We start from the raw sequence: 20,693 nt of genomic DNA on the forward strand, positions 1-20,693 counted from the left end.
GAGTTCACTTAATCCTGTTTGGCCCTACCTGCAGCGTCCAATGAGTTTAGACTTACACTGTCATTTTGTGTGTGGAGGAGCTTCACTGACTTTAGATATTTTTACTCATAAAATATATCATGCAGAAATATGGTGTCCTGCATTATTAAAGTGACGACTGTTTAAATGCAAACTTTTTGTGGATTTTGATTGATGACAAACAGAATGCAAGACGCTCAGTAATCAAGTTCAAACGTCCACGAACGAAAGCAGAATAAGGTTAATTTAATATAAAATAACATTTACTTAGGACTCTTTGATTTTATCGTGATCTTAAATTAACTTTGTTCGTGTCTTCCCTCACGCTTGCGGTTCAACCTCCTGGTGTCAGTCTGGGACCCAGTGGGGTTAATGACACTGGGGACTGTTTGCTTTGATCGTACGAGACATCGTCCCTGCTTGCAAAATCATATACGAAGAAAACCGTAGTCCACATTTACAACAATATATGATCTTTAACTGAAACTCAAGATTACTGTTATGAGATAAAACTGGTCCTCATAAAAATAACAGCCTGGTGAAATGTTTTAATGCATCAGCTTTATTCACCATGTTACACACACCCACACACAAACAAATGGCACTTATGTGATTTAACAGTTGCTCCACACGATGGTGACTGTGGCCAGCAAACATGACCGTGTGATGTCGTTTATAAAGCAACAATCAACTACAAGTAATCAAATTAGTTTAATTGGCTAATATTTGCTAACATCAACTCACATTAACACTATCAGCTAACCTATGCAGGGTACACAATAGTAGTCACCAGTCACTATGGTATCAATGGTGACAATAAAGACCTTGAATTAACTTGAATGAACTTTAAAGAGGAATATAAATGTTAATCAGTCTTGTTATGTAAAGAAACAAAAGTGAAATATGTGAGTTTGATGTCTCCACCTTCTGTTAATTTTAAAAATTACACTTTTATAGCATGCAAAGTCTCGTATTTAACTTTTACAGAAAATTTGGAGATTGCTTTTCTGACACATTCATTATAATTCCCTCATATGCTCTAATACAAGAATAACTCCCCACCATTTCATTTTACCTTCTATCTATCCATCCACGTCCTCTTTCCCTCTATGTATATTTGATTTTGGATCCATCATCTCTCTACACAAAGTGAAATCTCAGTCTGAAGCGTATAAACATGCAGAGTTACTCCTTGATTAATCTTCAGTCTATAAACCCATCAACACAGCGTTGGCTGGAGGCCTCTCTCCATGCTTGTACACGCTCACTGTCACATCGACCTTCTCACAACCGTACTGGTTGCGCACAAGGATGCTGTACTTTCCAGAGTTCCCCGTCTTGATGATGTTGACGGTGATGGTGCTGCACTTGGGCTCTTTAGTGATGGTGAACTGGGTCTGGTCCACGATCTCCTTGTCGTTGTGAAGCCAGAGGATCTCTGGGGCTGGTTCTCCGTCGATGAAGCACGTCAGACACAGAGACTGAGGAGAGGACAAGGAGAGGAAATGAAGACAGGAGGGAATCACAAATTGTTGACAGTAACAACACAGTGTGTATGAATAGTGTCTCTAATAGTGTTTGCAGTGCTGTGTTGATAGTGACATACCTTGTCCTCCATGATGGCCACCACATCAGGAAGACCTTTAGTCACTCTGGCCCGATCTAAAATAAAATACGACACCAACTGTAAAATCTTTTAATCTATGTTCTGGACATAAATATTTAAGGACTAACACATAATCTGAGACTCACTTTTGTCAGCGATGGCTGCTTCCCTTATGGACGAAAACAAAGACTTGGATCAATATGAGATTGCACAATGTCAAGAAACAACAGTCGCTGGTCGGATGCTTTTCAATGAAAAGGGTTCAAGGAGAAACGACCCCTAGGTCAGTTCTGTTTTTTACAACCAACACTCCACTGTTGTCTTTTAGTGTCACAGCAAACCATGCACGGTGTTCCTATCTACTGCAGCACTTACTTCAGCCTCTGGTGCTCCAGCAAGGCATCAGCAAAGGCTGTTGGAAGGTATAATGATGGTCAAGACAAAAAACGGACCAATTAAAATCTTATCTCATTTGCTCTGTAATATTTTCATAATCACAAATTGTGCAATAGATACATTTAAATCAAACAGCATGTTTCCACTCACCTTGTCCAGTCAGGTCCAGATACCGTTTGTGTGTCTCTTTGCCGTCGAACATCTCCAGTGTGTATTTGCCTTTATCGTTTTCTGTTGGGTTGAATATCTCAATCCAGACCATCTGCATGTTGCTCCCGGTCTTTGTTTTAGCTCCCTGGTCGACCTTCTTCTCCCTACAGAGTAACACACACACACACACACACACACACATATAATGTTGATTCAAGCTGCCACCACCATATTTGTATATGTCAGATCCTCAAACAGTTTAACGGCCCAACGCTCTCTTTGGTTATAATCAGTTAAGTGCATGTAAGTTGAACAAAATGCACTTTGTAGGTAAATAACTTCTTTCTTAGGAAATCAAGAGCCAATGATATAAACTATAAACTCATAAATAGGTCAAAGGGACAATTAAATCACATGTTTTTACTTTCATATTTATCCATTTTTCGGTTTCCTTACTTTTTGCAGTGACTTTTCTGAAATGCCCAGCAGATGGTGCTATTGGCCTGACTAAAGAAACCAGCTATACCCGGAAATGAATCATCAGGTTTCATTAAACAACCAGCAGTGCTATTAATCAATTATACAAGTGTTAAAGTCTTCAAAGACGATGAATTACACATTTAGGTTTGAGTGTTATAAAAGACAGATCAGGGATTTTTCATTTCTCTGGAATTTTTTGACTTTTTCTTCCATAAAATAAAAATTCTAAAAAATGTTGGTTTCCCTTAACATACATTTTTCCCTTTAAATATGCTTTAGTTTGGAAATAAGATGTTATTGGTCTGACAGTGTCCACTTGTTCCATCTTTTCCCTGAAGCTTTATTTTCTTTACACTGGAATTCATGGTTACGTTGGGAAGAAAGAGACTTTTCCCAAATATCTCCGCCTGAAATACTAAATATGTTTGAAGATGGTTTGGCTGCAGAACGTGAAGGGAGGTGATAAGAGATTATAGAGTAGTAGGACAAGTAGGATGAAGCAGGAGTTTGAGAGTCCAGATGTGGATCCACATTTGCATGGAGACGTCAACATCCAGCTGCACTGTTAAAGTTTATTCTTCTAAGTTGTTACTAGTTGAACTTTGATGAGCATCTTAGGGGCTGAACATTAATCAGAGTTTCAGACTTTGCCAACAAGTGGAGAAATGTTACAATAGATTAGTTGATTACCAGTGACTGTGTCATCTTCAGTGTTCTCTCATACCGCTGTTGGGTTTTGTGTGGCTACGTTCATGCTGTGCACATGCACACTAGCTGCAGCTGTGGTGGTGCGACCACACTGGTGACTGCACTGTTGGGGCTTTAAACTACCTTCCAAAGGAGGTCTCCTGCAGAACTCAAGCAAAGTTTCATTCGTCATGAGGTCAGATTGATGCATGTGGACTCACTTGAAGTTCCAGCTGGTCTTCAGGTGGCTGATGTAGTATTTGAGGGAGCAATAGAGCTTGAAACCTGCAGCGGTGCTCTGAACGCTCAGTGGGCCGGCTGAGAGCGCTGCAGAGACACACAGGGAAGCCATTTTAACCTCTTTATATACAGTCGGTGAGGGTCAACACATATTAACATAAAATATTGTCTGAAACATCACAAGTCCTTATAATAACGCTGCTAACCGTTTTTTATCCTCATCCCAAGACACACACACCTAGTGTAAAATACAACACAATGGTTGATCACTAAAGACGTGAATAACTCACCACACTGTTTACTCAGCTGCTGCAGGAGCTGGTCATACTCTGTAAATACAAAGAACAATCAAGTGTCCGTTCAGTGTTTTTTTATTTACGGCTGCAAATACCAAACCAAATGGTGGAGGTGGAAGATGGAAGCTGAGAACACATAATGAGATAAGATGACAAAAAAAGAAAACATATGAGTTATCTCGTTTCTATGGATGATGGATGATTTGTGTCAACTGAAATGGCCACAGGGACAAATGTATTTAGTGGACACTCGTCTGACGAGGTCTCACCGTTGTCCAGTAACTCCAAGGTGCTGACATCCTCTCCTCTCTTATCTGACACTGCAGCTCTGTACGAGCCGGCCACCTCCTTAGTCACCTAATGAAATGAATGAATCAAATCCACCTTTATTTACAAGTTAAAATAGAGGTCAAGGTGCAACTGGGACCTTTCCAGACTTAATCCTGTGACCATCATCTGCCTGTCAGAGCGCTCAGCTTGTGTTTCCCCCTCTCTACACCAGCCATGATTTATCATTCACATTTGTCTGAGGCCTCCACGCCGCTCCACACATCAACCAACTGGAAAAGGTTCATTTATCAGGTTTACTTCTGGTTACCTGTGGGATGGTGAGTGTGCTGACTCCTGACGACTGGTCGTACAACTGCTGCTTCACCTCCACGCCGCCTTTAAACCACTTGAGAGACGTGTCCTTGTTTGTGTTGGTCACCTGTGTAAAGAGACACGCACCAAATCTGTTCTATTCTCTCAGAAAGTCACATGAGACCAAAGCAAAAAGTCATTTTATAGCCAACATTTCTGCCAAGTTTAGACCTTGGTAAATACAGTTTAAGCATTACCTTGCACTTTATAATGAGTTCACAGTCCTCATTTATACTCCATGACAGGAATTCCTGGAAATATGGTCCTTAGAAAACAAAGCAAATTATTAATACATACAATTAATAAATAAATCTGTAGTGTACCACAGTAACAGTAAGATAGTTATTCAGTGTGAAAAAAACATGAAAGGGACGGAAGTCAGATTTAAACCAACATGGCATGGTCGTAAACACTTAAATATCGTATCATCTGGCAAATAAGAGATTACATGGTTATTTATACGAGTCTCAAAAGACTTGTTTAACTTTCTCCACATCTGACGACTCAGGTGTTGGAAACGTGGAGTTCAGGAGCAAATTAAGTTTCCTTTTCTGTCATTTAATTAAGAAATCCTCCAAAAGCTTCTGCAATGTTAGATGTAAAATTCAATCAGAAGCCTCACTACAGGATGAACCACCACACTGAGTCTGTGATAGGAGTTGTGTAGCTCTTGAGGCTCTGATTGTATTTATTACAGGTTAATGATTTTCTCACCGGACTTTCTCTGGTGGTCACGTCGGTTTGCATCTGCCAACGCCAGCGTCTGACGGAACACTAACAGAGATACAAAGAATTATATCAGATATTATAAATATCACACTGAGAGACAAATAGACAGAAGACAGAATCACAATGGAGGAAATGATGACAACCTGTCGCTCCAACAGATTCTGAATGTCAAACCAAATGAGGAAATTCCTCTAAGAAACAAAGGATCAGATTAAGAGAAGTGAAACCAGTTCCAGTAAAATGAAATCAGGATAATTAAAGTCTGCTTTAAAACAAGATTTAAAACATGATTCTTTGACCTGGATTTTATGTCCCTGCAAAACCAGTTAAGTTATTGTGGTGCAAATCATATCCTGTAATTTCTGCAGATGATGGTGTAATTAAATAGAGTAAATGTTTGGCATTCAGATATAATGAGAGGCTGACGACCTGAAAAACTGTGATTTGCCCCAAAACGCCATCACTGTTGTGAGAAAATAAAAAAAACACCCAGATCTTAATGTTCCTCTGAATTTTATTATTGATATTGGGTGGAGGACACTGACGCTCGGTCGTGAGGTTTGTTTGAAGGGTCGTAAACTGATGGGGTGGGGCAGTGTGTTTTAAAAAAGGCTATATGTTCTTTTTTCTGAAGTGTGTTTAAGAACAAGTTTCATTTATTTACTTAACACCATTTGAGATATGTCGTCCTTCAATCCTACACTTTTCTCTCTTGTGGGGAACAACAGCATCTTATCTTTATTCAATCATCTATAAAGTATATATACAATAATAATGGCTGCGTTTCAAAAGAGAAATACATAAAGAGTAGAAACCATTCATTAATCATTCATCTAAAATATACGAGTGTTAAACAAGCTTTAGTGATGATTTTTTATATTTTATTAAATCGCATTTTCTGCAAAATAAATATTATATTTGCTGAGGAAATACTGAAATACTGACATTTCTGACCTAAAGTGATCCCATTAAAATAGACCATACAAATATGTCAGTTCTTTAAGCTGCTAAATCCTTCAGAAAAACAGACTTTGTGTGATGCTCCCATTAACATTGATCTTCATTTATTATGGTACAAACTAAAGAACAAAGCTAAGTAGACCGCTTGACGGCGGGTGAGGGACCTACTCTCGTCCACGAAGACCAAAGTGAACTGGTTCTTGGCGCGGCCGTCTCTCAGCTGAGCCGTGTACGAGCCCTCGTCCTCCTGCCGCAGCCGATCAAACAGTATCTCCACCAGACCTTTGGCCCTGTCCAAGTTGATCTGACGGTGCTGCGGGTGAGCAAACAAGCGTTGGCGCACGTACAGTACACATCAGCTCCATGCAGACAGATGGCACACAGACGAGTGCAGGCAGGACATCTACGTTTGCTGGAAGGTCACTCATCCAGGGAGAATACAGACAGGAGCAGTATGGACCACTCTTATATACATTTTAAAACTCTCACACAAACAGACAAGCAAATGAACAGAGGACAGAAACAGCCTTTCAGCTCATTTTCATGGCTTTTTACATTCATCATCAAGTTAAGTGTGTGCCGTGCATGTTGATGGGCCTCAGTGGCTGGCTGTGATTTGCGATGAATGGCAAGCCTGAGGGCCTTAATCAGCCAAATGGCTTTTGAATTTGCAAACCTCAGCTGTGATCATTTGGAAATAAGGTGCAATCAGCGGTGTTCGGATGGAGCCGCGATACCGGCGAATAATGGCATCAAGGGAAAGTGGAAAGCGAGCGGCCGGATGTAAAGCAGCCTCCCGCCTCCTGCGAAACACGCGAGTTAACACCGACAAACAAAGTGCAGCAGACCGAGTTGTGAAACCACAATAACTACATGTGCGGCGCCGTGTTTGATTTTCTCTCTGTGGACACGTGGGTTGCGTGGTTCACTAACCGAGACGACAGGCGTGCTGATTATTTTTAGCGTGGTGTCATAACACACACATATTGGAGCGGAGGCGGTTTGTTCACGTTCAGTTTATGTTCCAGGGTGATTACACAGTTCCTTTATTTTGGGTCCTCTCATTTCAAACAGCGCTTTCAAATGCCAAGTGAACTCTCTGTGCCTCGTCTCCATATATTTAATTTTCCTTTGTGCTGCAGCGTCACAACATTTCTCCAGCGATGATGCACAGAATGTTAATGGAAATGCCTTTTTGTTTTCGTCCCTGTGGCTTCGACTGAGCTGCTTCGTTAAAGGAAATGGATTTGGAGGTCATTTGTGAAATATGGGAAAGACGTGATGAAACCCACACATGTGTTTATCATGAATATATCTTTAAACAACACGATGCAGATTTTTACCCTAAAATAGCAGCTTGAGAATGAGTTTGAAGGTTCACTGGAGAATGTTTCCTCTCCTCACCCTGTACGTCTGTTCTATGTAACTGTGGTGAGTGGGCACGACCTCCTGTGCTTCATTCGTCAGAATCAGCTCCAGCAAGTTGAAAGTGAAGCTGAACTGTAGATCAGTTAAAAATACTCAGAAATCATTAAAAACCAGAGTTTATCTCCAATATGCAGCAGGAAACCTTTAGAATATGATGAATTCTAAACAGATTTTGTTGAGTTTGTTCAGAACATGGATTGTTTTTCCTCTACATGTCAATATCTCCCTGTGTCTGCAGAGGGCGCTGTTGGTCAGTAAAAGTCACATATTGTTGCTTTAAATTATTTGACTCGATGCCTCACACGTCTGCGTCTGTTTTGCATTTCAAAGAGTCATTTCATCCAGAGCCTCTATTAGGAGGCAATACACTGTTGATTTATAAGTCTGAACAATGTTTGTTTGAGGAAAATACTACAAATTGCATATTTATTCCTCCTCTGCTTTCCCCTAAACAGATGTTCTCCACCTTCACTCTCACAAGATGCGAAATCAGCTCCGCTCCCGGATCCTTCTTCTGCCTCACACACCTGCACCTTAATCTTGGTTGGCAGCCCCAATTTCCTGCCCTCCATGATGTTTGATAAAACATAATTGCTGTTTTGGATTCAGAGTGACTTGTCACAAAGACAGATGCATGCAGCTACACGCTAATGCACGTATATTGTAGAGTTTCATGACGTCTGTAATTTTCCTAATAAATCTGTTGTTGCAGAAATGGAAATGTACGCACATTTATTTCCATATTCAAAAAAGGGCAAAGTTATGAATCACAGGGGGTTCTGTAGAGGCCACATGGACCAATCACACAGGCAAATCAACAGAGCCTGAATAATCAGTGGTTTTCCTCATGGACACTTGCCTGGTCGAGCTAAGTCCTTAAAATCAAGATATTTACTGTTACCTTCCCGGGGAGGTGGTGATTTGTTTGTTTGTCCATTTCTTTCTTTTGCTTTGTAGGTTCAGAAAAACTACTGGACCCACTAACACAAAACCTGGTGTGTTTATCGTTCAGGGAAGAACGCATTACATTTGAGTGATGATCTGGATTTACATTCTTCACTGATTTGTTAGAGAAGAATTCATGCGTCTTAATGTTTAGGAAATCAGGATCTAGTTTCATCAGGGGGACTGTCGGGCCCATGTGGACAATGTTGAAGCCTTTTGCAAATCAATAAAACGTTTCCTGTCAACAAATACCACATTTCCTGTTTGTGTATATGCTTTCATCCCAAATACTTTGCAGAATGAAGCTTTTTTAGTAAGAGTGAGGATCAGACCCTCGGCTGTGACGGGCTGTGGGACACGCTCGACTCTGTGAGCCGCCGTCTCCACAGGACAGCCTGTGGGACGGGCTCTTACCGGAGTGCTGGAGATTTCATGGTCATTGAAGATGAGACGGAGCTCGGCGGCGTCACTCAGACTCTCCGTCTGCAGCCAGAGACGAACGGCCCCTTCCTCAGAAACCTCCACCTGCCAGCCCGACTTCAGACCTATCACTGCCAGAGGGGAAATCAAACACAGGGTATTAGAGGCTAAGCTGAATTAATTAGAAAATCATTAAAATCAATGAAGAATACTTCACGACTCCTGACGAGTCCCAGTCCTGCTGTTCTGTTTGCTGTTGTGTTACATGAGTATTGTATTTCTAAATCAATACTGTAAATCGATGCACTGAGACCATTTGTAGGATGTCTAACGAATCTCCTGATAAAAACAGACTCTGTTAGCAGCTGATAAAAGCGTGAGACCTCTTCAATCACACATGAAGCATCTCTGTGGTACCTACGTGGGTTTCTGACCTGCCAGCTGAGTTCTTTGAGTCGATCAAGGTCTGTGAAAAAAAAGTACAACAGCAGCGGAAGGTTAATCACTCTGATTAAACTTTGATCACATATTGTAATACCCACGGTTAAAGTAGCAGCGAGTAGATCAGCGGCTCATGTAGCTCTGTTTGTAAAGCTGCTAAGCTGGAGAGTTGATTGAAAACGGGCCTCGCTGGAGGTCGGACGCGACCTTGAGGAAGTGACTGTGAGGGGGATGATTATTTGCTTGAGAGAAAAGCTTGATAACCCTTCAAATTAAAAGTCCTGAGTGTGACCTGATAGCGCCGAATGGTTGAGGCTCATAACACATGGGTGCAAATGGCTTTAGCAGAAGGTCACTGGTTTGACTTCTGGGTCTCCCCCCTATGCTCTTTCACCCAGTTTCCAATCACTGCCACCTCACAGCAGAAAGTTCAACCCGGGTCTTTCTGTTTGGAGTTTGCTTTTTCCCCAGCTTCCTCCCGTGGTCCAAACAGACGGAACTCAGATTCATTTGAGACTCTTAATTGCCTGAAGGTGTGACTTTGAACATGATTGGTTGTTTGCTTCTATATGTCAGCCCTGCAATAAGCAGGTGACCTGTACAAAGTCAGCTCTGATTGGCTCCTCCAGTGGATGGGTGGAAAATGTGTCCTGCTTCTCTTAAACAACAGATCTGAACTGTATTTTGCTTGAGTTAAAATCAGAAATTGGACAAAACGGATTCTTACCTTCCGCAGTGAAGTCGTAGCTGGACGACAGGTCGGGGTTGTCGCTCGTCTCCACGGTGTACAGACCCAGATCCTCCTCAGAGGGGTCGTTGAAGGTGAGGACTGATCTGACGGATGAGAAACATCTTTATCTTTGTGTTTATCCAACCTGCGGTAAAGGCTGAGGCGGGTGCTGCTTTGTGCCGCCGGCCGTCACATGTCACAGTGCTTCCTGTCCCAACAGCTTTGACCTTACACCTCACAGCCGACTGAACATAAAATTTGAATAATTTCTCTCCTACATGCATTAAATGAGATGTGAGAGGTGGCAAAGCAGCTTTTCCTCAAGCTCGGAAACTGGATTATCCAAAGAGGCCGACATTCGGAGGGAATCCTAGTTAGTTCAATTAACAAAGCCTCTTTATTTAAAGTTATTCTGTAGAGGTGTAACTAGGTTTGTGTGATACTATTTTGTCCATCCTCGTTTCCTGGTTGGTTTGAAACGTTTTGAGACGTGGGTCAGTGCAGCTGCAAAAACAGGAGCTGGCACTTTGAGGGTGAAAAGCACAAAGACGCCGTGGGAGAGAGACGAGTTTAAAAGGCTCCACAGAGACTGACACCAGACAAGCACCTCCCTCACAGCTTGAGTGAACCTTCCCCGCCCGCTGACCCCCGTCACAGATCCACCTGATCACAGGAAAGAGAACGTGCAGCGCGTGGTCGACCTACTTGTTCTTGGTGGTTTCTGTTTGGGCTCTGTCGGGGTCAACAGGCTCCGTGTAGTTTCTGCTCCAGAGGACCTCGCTCTCCTCGTCCACCTCCTCGGCCTCGTAGCCCAAAAATATGAAACCATCGTCGTCCACGCCAATCTCGATGTCTTTAGTGCCTGAGGAGGGGGAATGTGATCACAGCAAATATACAGAGGAAGAAAACCTGTGATGAAAAATGTATACCTTGCACATTTTTCTGTGTCCTTTATATTTAATGTCCTCTATAAATGTTTTAATTTAAGTGAACTTATCCTGATTATGCTCTCATCTTTATTTAAACTTAATTTATTTTTCTTGCTATTTGCATGCGCTGCAAATCTGGAAAGCTGCGTCTTCACGTTCATTTATTTTTTAAATGTATCCGAACAAAAAGTTAATCAATATTGCATGGATTGGTTGGATACATCTTGCACGTGCTCTGTGGTGTAAATGCAACATCTGTATTATTGATAACTGCATTAAACTGAATTCAAAAGAGAATTCAAAAGGATTAGTTCAGCATTTTAAGACATCTGCTTTTTTCTGCTCTCGATGATAAGAACACAAAAGGATCGACGCCACCCTAATGTCATATGAAGCTGGAGGCTTAGGACAGAGTCAGGCTAGCAGTTTCCCCCTGTTTCCAGTCTTTATGCTAAGCTAATCATTTCCTTGGCCCAGCTTCATATTTAAGACATGAGAGCGATATCAATCTTTAGATTTTCTCATTATTTCATATTGTTTCTGAAGGTCCAGCAACACCAACGTGCCTCGGGGGGGGGGGGGGGGGGGGATTTATATTATTTTTAATATGCTTGTATATGTGTGAACCATGATGGCTGACCTGGTTTGGTCTGAGCTGTGACTGGCACAGAGGGCAGGGATGCTTGGCCCATCCCAGCCTCATTAACAGCAGATACACGGAAACGGAAAGTCTGCCCTGCCTGAAGATCAGTCACCTGGGAACACATCAAACATTTACTGGTCATGTGCAAAATTCCTTTGGATTATTCAAAACCTTATAACCTGAAGGGATGTAGCACTGCCAGCTTCTGCAAAATGAGTTTCACTAACATAATAATATACTCCCACTTAAAACGGACATTTGTTGTTATTATAGATCAGGTAAATCTCATCTTACACCAAAACATTATTACAGTTCCACTCACCTTGAACTTTGTGTCAGTGATAAGTTCGTCATTTAAAGTCGTCCACTCGTCTGATTGGTCACCCTGACTGGATTCCAGTAAATAGCCAGTGACGGGGCCTCGTCCTTCGTACAGCGGCGCCTCCCACAGCAGCACCAGGGAGTCATCTCTCACCTCCCTGACCTGCAGGTCGTACGGGCAACCTGAGGGAGAAGAGCAAGGGTCACGACCAAACTCTCCGGGTCAGTGTGTTTGCTCTGGAGATCACAGGAACAAGGACCAGCAACATATTGATCCTGAATCTAAACCGACCACATACGACCTTTAGGTCACGTTGGGAAGTGGCAGCAGAAACAAAAGAAGGAACACAAGCTGAGTCCAGAGCAGTACAGTGACTTTGCTTTAATCTACCCCTCCTGACTCCATGCCGGCACATAGTAGTTAATTTGCTTAATGATTTTCAGTCACTTTTAAATTATTAATGGCACAGAGGAAAGCCCATTTGCCAAGATTAATGAGCTGTGCTTTAAAAGTGGCCTCTCTCCATTTTCAATATTAATGTCACAGGAGGCTGATACGAGCACGACTGTGGACCGAGCCACTGCACACTGGACCAAGTCTGAGGCAGAATCGGTTTGTGTGTGTGTGTGTGTGTGTAGTTGTATTTGTGATTCTGTGTTTGTATTAATTTATGATGCCTAAACTTTTATTGTGTAAGGTTGATATTCTAACTAAATAGTGCAGGTGAGAGAAGAGAAAGAAAAGGGCGAGGAGTCACCTTCAGGTTTGATGTTGTGCTTCAACAACATTTAGACAAGAAATGTCCAGATATTACACGTCCACATACCAATACTAGTGTTTTATAAATAAATTAAGTTATTTCCTTATATTCATTACAATCTCCTCAGGTACATCCGACATTTCCAGAGTTAAACAAAGTCTTTCTGCTGGTCCAATACAACCCAAGCTCTCCACATCCCCAATGATGAAGTATCCACCCTCTTCCAATATAGTGCAATAACCCTCCTGGCTTGAAAAGTCCAGAGTCCAGAAGTTTGTTTCGGAGCAAAGTCTTTCCTGAAGCATTGATCTTAATGAGCAGTCGTGAGCGGTGGGTTTCCTTGGCCCAGGATTTTGCCTCTACAGCTTCTTACAGATGAGATGAGACAGAACTTTATTAATCCCTAAGGAGATTCTTGTGCCAGGAATCTGCTCCATAATCACAATATAACAAGGAATAAAAACAACAAAGTGAAACAATAAGTGAAGGAGAGAAATATCAAGTGTATGAGGAGTAAAAAAGAAACCAGTGCCTGAGTAAAAAATATGTAAAAGGTCCTGGAATAGTCGCACCCCTTTTAGTATCCCATTATCTATTATTGAATTCCACACCAGTCCAGTGATGCTGGTGGTAATGCTCCTATATGACGGACCTCTGATTGAAATTAGTTTACAGACTAGCGAGTTATGACTTCTGGATGAAATATTGAATATTACTTTTTGATGTCCAAATAAAGTCAAAGATGGTTCATCTTTATGGGACTGATAAACATTTCACATGATCATGATAAATATCATATTAATCCATAGATTTTTGAAATCTTTAATAATAAAGCTACACTGACAGAATTACAAAATGTATATATTTCACCTCATGAAAAAAAAAAAGAATTCATTATTATTTGTTTTGCGCTAGATCAATGTAAATGCCACTGTATTTAAAATTAGGTTAAATTATAGTTCTTATGTTTCAAAACTTGTTTTTTTGTTTTCCACCTTTCAGAGCAGTTTCACTTGTTGACTCTTTATTTGGTTCGACCACATTTCAGCAGCAGATCCACTTCCCACTAACCCCAGTAATACCAGAGCATACATGTCCGACACCAACCACTTCTAATTCGACACCATTACTCCAGCTCCTGCATCGTGCACTGGTCAGCTGACCACTGCCTCTACTCTGCACTTAAATGGCACTTTATTCAAATAGCCATTTTTTAATTTGGCCCCTCTTATCGACCAGTCTAATTTCACGTGAAACCACCGTATGCACTTTTAACGGTGTCGTTTCAAATAAACATAAAATGGTGGTAATGGTAATAGCTCCTCCAGGAGTTGATGGATGGTCTGCAATCAATTACTCTCCCTCTACAGGCCCGGGTCAATAAAGCTTTTGTTGTGTGAACTCGCAGCCTTTTTCTCGTAGGATGGTAGTGACACAGGCTCCGAGTTAATTAGAAAATTGGTAATTTACAAAGTTAATGACCTCCGACATTCAAAAATATGTTTTACATATTGATGCTTGGATGTTTTCAGCTTCACGGTTCCTCTGTGCTCACTTTTAATCTCTAAACAAGAGGATATGTGTGATATTGGTTTCACAGTAGGTCTGGAAGCAAATTAATTCAATATGAAGATTAGTTTGTGACATCTCGTGAACAGTATGTAATTATATCTGTATGCTCTGGATTATTTTTAATGAAGAGTGGTTTCACAAGTTATTTTCTAACTCTAAATTTCTTATTATTTTGTAAAAGACTTGTGGGGGGGATCGACAACTAAATATCAGATGTTTCAGGCTGACCTGGCTCTGGCATTGTCCACTTCTCACACAGGAAAGCTTCACTGGCCTCGGAGGGCTTCCCCACACCGGCCCTGTTGGCTGCAAACACACGGAACTGGTACAAGTGCCCACTGGACAGGTTACACACCTGTGGAAACAAAGCAGGGACAAAACATTAATAACAGGACAACCTGGTGACGCTGAAGACAAAGTTTCAATGTTTAAATTCTATATCTGATCCTTTTCAAATATCAATTTTCCATTAAATAATTTGACGAAATGGAAAAACCTCAGTTGTACAGGTATTTTTATTTTTTTGTGTGTTATTGTGTTAGTGGATGTTTGTCACTGCGTGTCACCATCAATGACAAGGCTATTTAATTAATGTACTGTATTTACATAGATTTCCAGTGCACCACTCAAAGCACTTAACAGTACAAGCCACATTCAAACACACACATTCATACAGTAGTGCTGTATGCTGCACTTCATACACGACCATCACAGTCACCAAGGGCAATTTGAAGATCAGCATCTTAGCAAAGGCCACTTCTGCAGATACACAGTGCAGGGATTGAACCAACAACATCTCCATTCTAATACAAAACAGGTTTCACTGTAAAATCCGGACTGGAATCGTTTTCCTTTCTGTACTTTATACTTTTTGAAGTACTGTTTGATAATACACAGTATGTGCAGCATTCTGTATCCTGCTTATACCATAATGTTCCTTTGTGTGAATCCAAACGACTCAGGTCAGACCGTCGCTGCTGCCGAGTGGAACGAGGATCAGCTGTCACATCACACAGGAGCAGACGCTGCCGGTACAGACACACTCCAGACTCCAGCAGCCATTTCATGTGGGATTAGCTCTGCTGCTTCTGCTGCTTCTGCTGCCTCAGCGTTTTCCTGCCGAGTCCCTGAGACACTTTTGCTTTGGGAAGAGAGGAGGACTCAGCCTCATTGATCTGTTCATTGATCTTCCTATTCACAGCCTCTTAGACTTTAAGGCCCTTATCTCGCCCGTGAACAGTTGTGAACTTCTGCTAACGCTCCCGGCGGCTAATTGATACAAGCAGAGGGAGCTTATTTCACAGCAATAGCAATCACTATCTAAAAACCAATTTCCCCCATAAAACCACCCCCATCATTATCTATAGCTGCTTCTCCAAACAGATTCAGGTAGAAGCACAACCCTGTAATCAGATTAATATACAGAGCAGACGAGACAGAAGTTGTCATGGCCTAAGAAGTGGATTGAAGTACAGCTTTCATCCACTAGATGGCGAACAGGCTGCATTTGATGAATATGACACATTCATCATCTGGTTGTCGACCTCTGAGCTCACAGTGAAATGTCCGCCTCTTAGGTCAAGGGTCACATTCAGGGAGACGTGAGCCACTGTAATCACAATCATCCTCATGCATCATTTACATAAACTCTCACATTGCTGTAAAGTAACTAAGCGCATTAGTGATAATAATAAATTATATTTATACAGCAGCTTTGATACACAAAATGCAGTTCAAAATGTTTTATAAAAAATAACATTAAAGTAAAAACTAATAATTGCGTACAGCTTTAAGCTCCTTGTACATTTCGGAGGAAAAGATTGTTCTTTCAAAACCAGTATATCTATCAAAAAGCATTAATTGATTTAATACCCCTTTCAATAAAAAAAAAAAAAAACATGCGATGAGCTTCTAAACGTAGATTTAACACATTGTTCTCCAAATTTGTCTTTCTTGTGCCCCCAACTAATGAGCCTGTAGTTGGGATTGCTTGTCGTGTTTTCAGATCTATGAGTTAAAGAACTTTTTGAGGCTCAAAGAGGCAGAAGCATCCAAAATTTCTCAAAAAGACAAGATCAGACAAAAAGTTCTCAAACGATATCGAAGTTGTTTCATCTTTCCTCCCACTGTGTGGCTCATTGAAAGGGAGGCAAACAACATGAAGCAATTATAAGAACAAATTCAGTATTAAGATATATATAGTGTGAGTCAATGCATTTCAAAGCTACTCAAAATAAAGGAGCTTTACTTGTAAAAGATGGTGTCATGATTACAGTATTTTCATGGTACTTTTACTCCAGGGTCTGGTTCCTTAGGTTGTTCATGTCGCTCATTTAGCCCAAAAGGGGGCGCTGCGTGTCCTCAGTGGAATGGTTTCTTCCATCGAAGGTGTTTCGAGTCGTCTTCACCTCTAACTTTGATTCACAGCGACACTGTCGTTTTCTGTCTAATTGGCTTCCTCTTTGTTTTTCCCAGCAGCTAAAAATAACCAGGAGTTGGCACAGTGTCTAATTACATAGGACCTGTAATCTGCCTAAGTCAGGTTATAGATTCAACTTTCCTCCAGGTCTCCATGGACACAGCGTGTTGCCTAGTGACACAGCCAATGTGCATGAGGGAGCTTTGGCCAAATTTTAAATTCAGCTGCTTAATATAGGAGAAAACTGTTATTAGTGTAATTAGATTAAAAATAATTAACGTATGGGAATGATGTGTAGAGCAACCTTGGTTGATCCTAGGAATTCTATATTAACGTATCACATTTTCATCAGAAGCTGGAAACGGCTGCCTGTTTTATTACTTATTGGATATAATCTGACAGCAAGATACTGCAGCCATAGCCATCATTTTTATCTTATGATTACTTGTATTAGAAATTACTTTAAAAGAAAATTTGAGTTGAAATATTTGGGGATCACAACATAGGTCTCCTCCATGTTAACAGATGGGTCAGTGTCCAAACTAAAAAGTTCTACAAAATTATCAAAATAATTGAGTTTTAATTTTATATAGATTTCATCACACTGATGCTTTTTCAAATGAAGATCTTTTTTGGTTAAGTTTGTTATTTATTAGTTATTGATGCTATAAAAACAAGTTTCAACATCATGATTGACAGCTGGGACTGACTTGTGATTGGTCAAGCTTTTGTATTGAAGGGACCTGTCTACCGTGGCTCAACCCACCCCCCCCCCCCCCTCCATCACTACAGCACAGACTCTAATGGATCTAAATGGCTTCGTCCATACCCAACGTACTTTAGCTCGATTTCTGGATCGTGGGAGGAAGTGGAGACAGGTCGTCCATGTGTGTGTACAGTCTCTGTCTAAATCCATGGACGTCTGACACCAGTTCTGTGCCACTACATGCAATCATTGTCAAGATATTTGACTGAAAGCCAACACATAAGAACCTGATGGTGGCAGTAAGAGAAAAGCTGTGGACACAAATCTTTAGGGTTTATTCTCTGGGGACCATGAATCTATGTGCACACTTTTCCTGGTAATCCAACCAGTAATTGTTGAGGTTTACAGTCTGGACAAAACATGGATGATTAAAAAACAAGATGCACCGGTAACAACTTGGAGCTTTACTGACCTGTAACTTCCTCTCTTCGACGGGCTTGACGTTGACCTCTCTCCATGTTGTCATGCCCTGTTCCCTCTGGTCCAGGTAATAGCCACGTATGCGATCTCCCCCGTTACAGGCGGGGGCCCTCCAACCCAGCACCATCTCCGATCCAGTGCACAGCAGCAGGGCGATGGCAGAGGGAGCGGAGGGAACATCTGGAACAAGCAGCGGGATTCACAAAAAGAGAGAAATGAGTGTCTTAGCAGGAACATGTTCTTGTTAAATAGACTGAGAAATGGCACTGACTCCCTGACAACTTCTGTCTTCACTCGGAAATGCACAACTCTCTTTGCCAAGCAATTATTCAACTCGTATTCTGTTTGAGGAAAATGTGTTCCTCACAAAGAGAAATGGCAGAAAGGATGTTACAATATTCTGACAGTGAGCGGCAACCCGAGTAAATCATCATGGTACTGTACTGCAGGCTACAGAGAACACGTACAGCTCAGTAGCTCCTCAAGAGGACGATCACCACCACAAAGCTTCAAACCATAGACTGTATATAAAGATGGACGACAGGTATCCACTTCCTCTCGTTAAATAATAAATAATATTAATAAAGCTAAGACTTCCTGGATATGGGTGGAGCCATCTTATGCTTCTGACGTCATCTGGAGTCGGAGTCTGACTCGCTCGACCAATCACAAGTCAGTCTCAGCTGTTAATAATGACCTAATTATACAACTAATTAAAGCAAATCTCACTGGAAAAATTAGCACTTGCAACACTGTGATAGCAACTAACTAAAATGACAGAAACTATATTTTTGTTTTGATGTGTATATTGACTTTTTAGTTTGGTTCGTGTCCCATCCACTAACACATCAGTCAGCCACTAGATGGCGATCAAGATGACTCGGCTTCAGTTTTGAGGAACAGTAATTTCGTCCATCTTCATTTACAGTCTGTGCTTTAAACCAACTATGAAAGATTCAAATTGAAGGGACCATTCATTGTTTGCGTAGATCCGGTCGAAGGTGTGGTTACAGGAAATTGTTTTTAATAACTTACTGTGCAAGATAAGAAATCTGCCATAAATGTCAGTAATTTCCGAATGAATAATTCATGGTTCTTGATAAAAAAAAATGCAATCTGGTGTGAATCCAAAAACAAATCTGAATGTATCAGTTAGAGTTAAATGTGCTGTGTATAAATGAAAATGTACATATGTCCCAGTATTTTAAATATTCTTGCTTTAGTGAATAAAAATATGAATACATTTCTGAATATTTTTCTCCTTGGAATATAAAAACCTTTTCTACAAATGCTTTTTTGTTTACTGTAGCGCTCTGAAAAACATGGAGGACTCACTGTGATGCTTTTGAGTGTTTTATTATGCTTTTTTTAATTTGGAGGGCACACATGCTCTCGAGGTTTTGAGAGAACATACTTGTGTACTTAACAAATCAGTCAAAACCAACAGTTCAGCCTTTGAATGTAATTAAAACGAATCGGTGTCACAAGGGTCTTTGAATTTTTTTTTGCTGCGTTTGTTTTATTTGAAATCAATTGATTGATTCAATATTTAAACACATTTCAACTAGAAGAATCGTATGCTGCTCATTTGGTAAAAGCATCAAATGAATAGAGAGTCTGAGATGCTTGAATCGTGTCGGGACAGGAGATGAAATGTTGTGTCCACTGCTTTGTGTATTTGTTCGGCAGCTGCACTTACAAATGGCCGATTTGACGATGATGGGCTCAGACTCCTCTGAATAGTTGCTGTTCCCTGCTTGGCTCACAGACTTCACCCGAAACACATATTCTCCTCGAGTCTTCAGACCGTCAACGATAAACCTGAGGTGAGGGAGAATTGAGATGAATTCACATGCAGACGCTGACCCTGACGCGTTGACATATTTAGACCACAGAGACTCAGAGAAGAACTATCGATTCTTCCTGCAGCCGCGGCCCAAACATTCTGTCACAGCTACCTGGTTGTGGCGAGAGGCTTGTTGTTCACAGTCTTCCAGTCCTGTTGGCCAGTTTCGCTGTAGTACAGGTAGTATCCCAGAATGCCGTGCTTCTCATTGGGCTCCTGCCACTGGAGCAGCACTGAAGTGTTTGTGTCTCTGACGGCCATCACAGAGTGGGGGGGAGCTGGCACCGCTGATGGGAATCACATAAAAAAAAAAAAAAAATATGAAAGCAGAAGTTGATCCATGAAAATCATCCATGATACAGAATTCATACTTTGAAATATGATCAAGAGATGAGATGCTTGGATCAAATGAACCCTGTGATTCCATTAGACAACGTTTTAAAGCTGATCTGCTCAGTGAGTCAGACAATGGACAAAGTTATAATAATACGTTTTCTATTATTAAATATCTAATATAAGCCTTAGAGATTTCTTTTGAGTTTTTGACCACTCAAAGTATTATAGAATACTTTCATCGGTACGTATTCACTCATAAAAGTACATATAATTACACTAAAAACAATTACTTCACGTTATTAGACTCATCTGAGACGATAAAGCACAGAGAAATACAGATAATCTGCAGTTTAAAGAAGTATTGGAATGTGTTGGACTTCTTTGTTAAATGTTAAGGATACACTCTTACACGTGGCATCTATTGCACTTCTGTCCGTCCTGGGAGAGGGATCCCTCACATGGGGCTCTCTCTGAGGTTTCTACCTATTTTTACCCTGTTAAAAGGGTTTTTA

The 20,693-nt window shown here is 41.0% G+C and overlaps 1 protein-coding gene and 1 long non-coding RNA gene across 2 annotated transcripts in view; one reads left to right on the plus strand and one right to left on the minus strand.

Moving 5' to 3' along the window:
• Positions 1–560: 560 nt before the first annotated feature.
• The window catches only part of myom3 (myomesin 3), a 47,384-nt gene continuing 27,251 nt past the window's right edge, over positions 561–20,693 (minus strand). Inside the window, exons 16-37 of the mRNA XM_062399208.1 lie at positions 19,958–20,132; positions 19,699–19,820; positions 17,992–18,179; positions 14,623–14,749; positions 12,063–12,244; positions 11,738–11,852; positions 10,874–11,030; positions 10,166–10,272; positions 9,419–9,463; positions 8,992–9,128; positions 6,373–6,517; positions 5,230–5,289; positions 4,713–4,780; positions 4,472–4,582; positions 4,143–4,230; positions 3,868–3,906; positions 3,559–3,664; positions 2,171–2,334; positions 2,000–2,036; positions 1,771–1,793; positions 1,625–1,680; positions 561–1,499 (exon numbers count right to left, since the gene is read on the minus strand). Of these exons, the coding sequence (XP_062255192.1) occupies positions 1,227–1,499; positions 1,625–1,680; positions 1,771–1,793; positions 2,000–2,036; positions 2,171–2,334; positions 3,559–3,664; positions 3,868–3,906; positions 4,143–4,230; positions 4,472–4,582; positions 4,713–4,780; positions 5,230–5,289; positions 6,373–6,517; positions 8,992–9,128; positions 9,419–9,463; positions 10,166–10,272; positions 10,874–11,030; positions 11,738–11,852; positions 12,063–12,244; positions 14,623–14,749; positions 17,992–18,179; positions 19,699–19,820; positions 19,958–20,132 (2,525 nt within the window). The 3' untranslated portion in view covers positions 561–1,226. The remainder of the gene's footprint in view (positions 1,500–1,624; positions 1,681–1,770; positions 1,794–1,999; positions 2,037–2,170; positions 2,335–3,558; positions 3,665–3,867; positions 3,907–4,142; positions 4,231–4,471; positions 4,583–4,712; positions 4,781–5,229; positions 5,290–6,372; positions 6,518–8,991; positions 9,129–9,418; positions 9,464–10,165; positions 10,273–10,873; positions 11,031–11,737; positions 11,853–12,062; positions 12,245–14,622; positions 14,750–17,991; positions 18,180–19,698; positions 19,821–19,957; positions 20,133–20,693) is intronic.
• LOC133964898 (uncharacterized) lies at positions 6,575–8,826 on the plus strand. The gene is made up of 2 exons (XR_009923831.1): positions 6,575–6,656; positions 8,088–8,826. It is a non-coding gene; the product is annotated as an uncharacterized LOC133964898 (long non-coding RNA).

The sequence above is a fragment of the Platichthys flesus genome, chromosome 11, assembly GCF_949316205.1.
Source record: "Platichthys flesus chromosome 11, fPlaFle2.1, whole genome shotgun sequence".
Lineage (NCBI taxonomy): Eukaryota > Metazoa > Chordata > Actinopteri > Pleuronectiformes > Pleuronectidae > Platichthys > Platichthys flesus.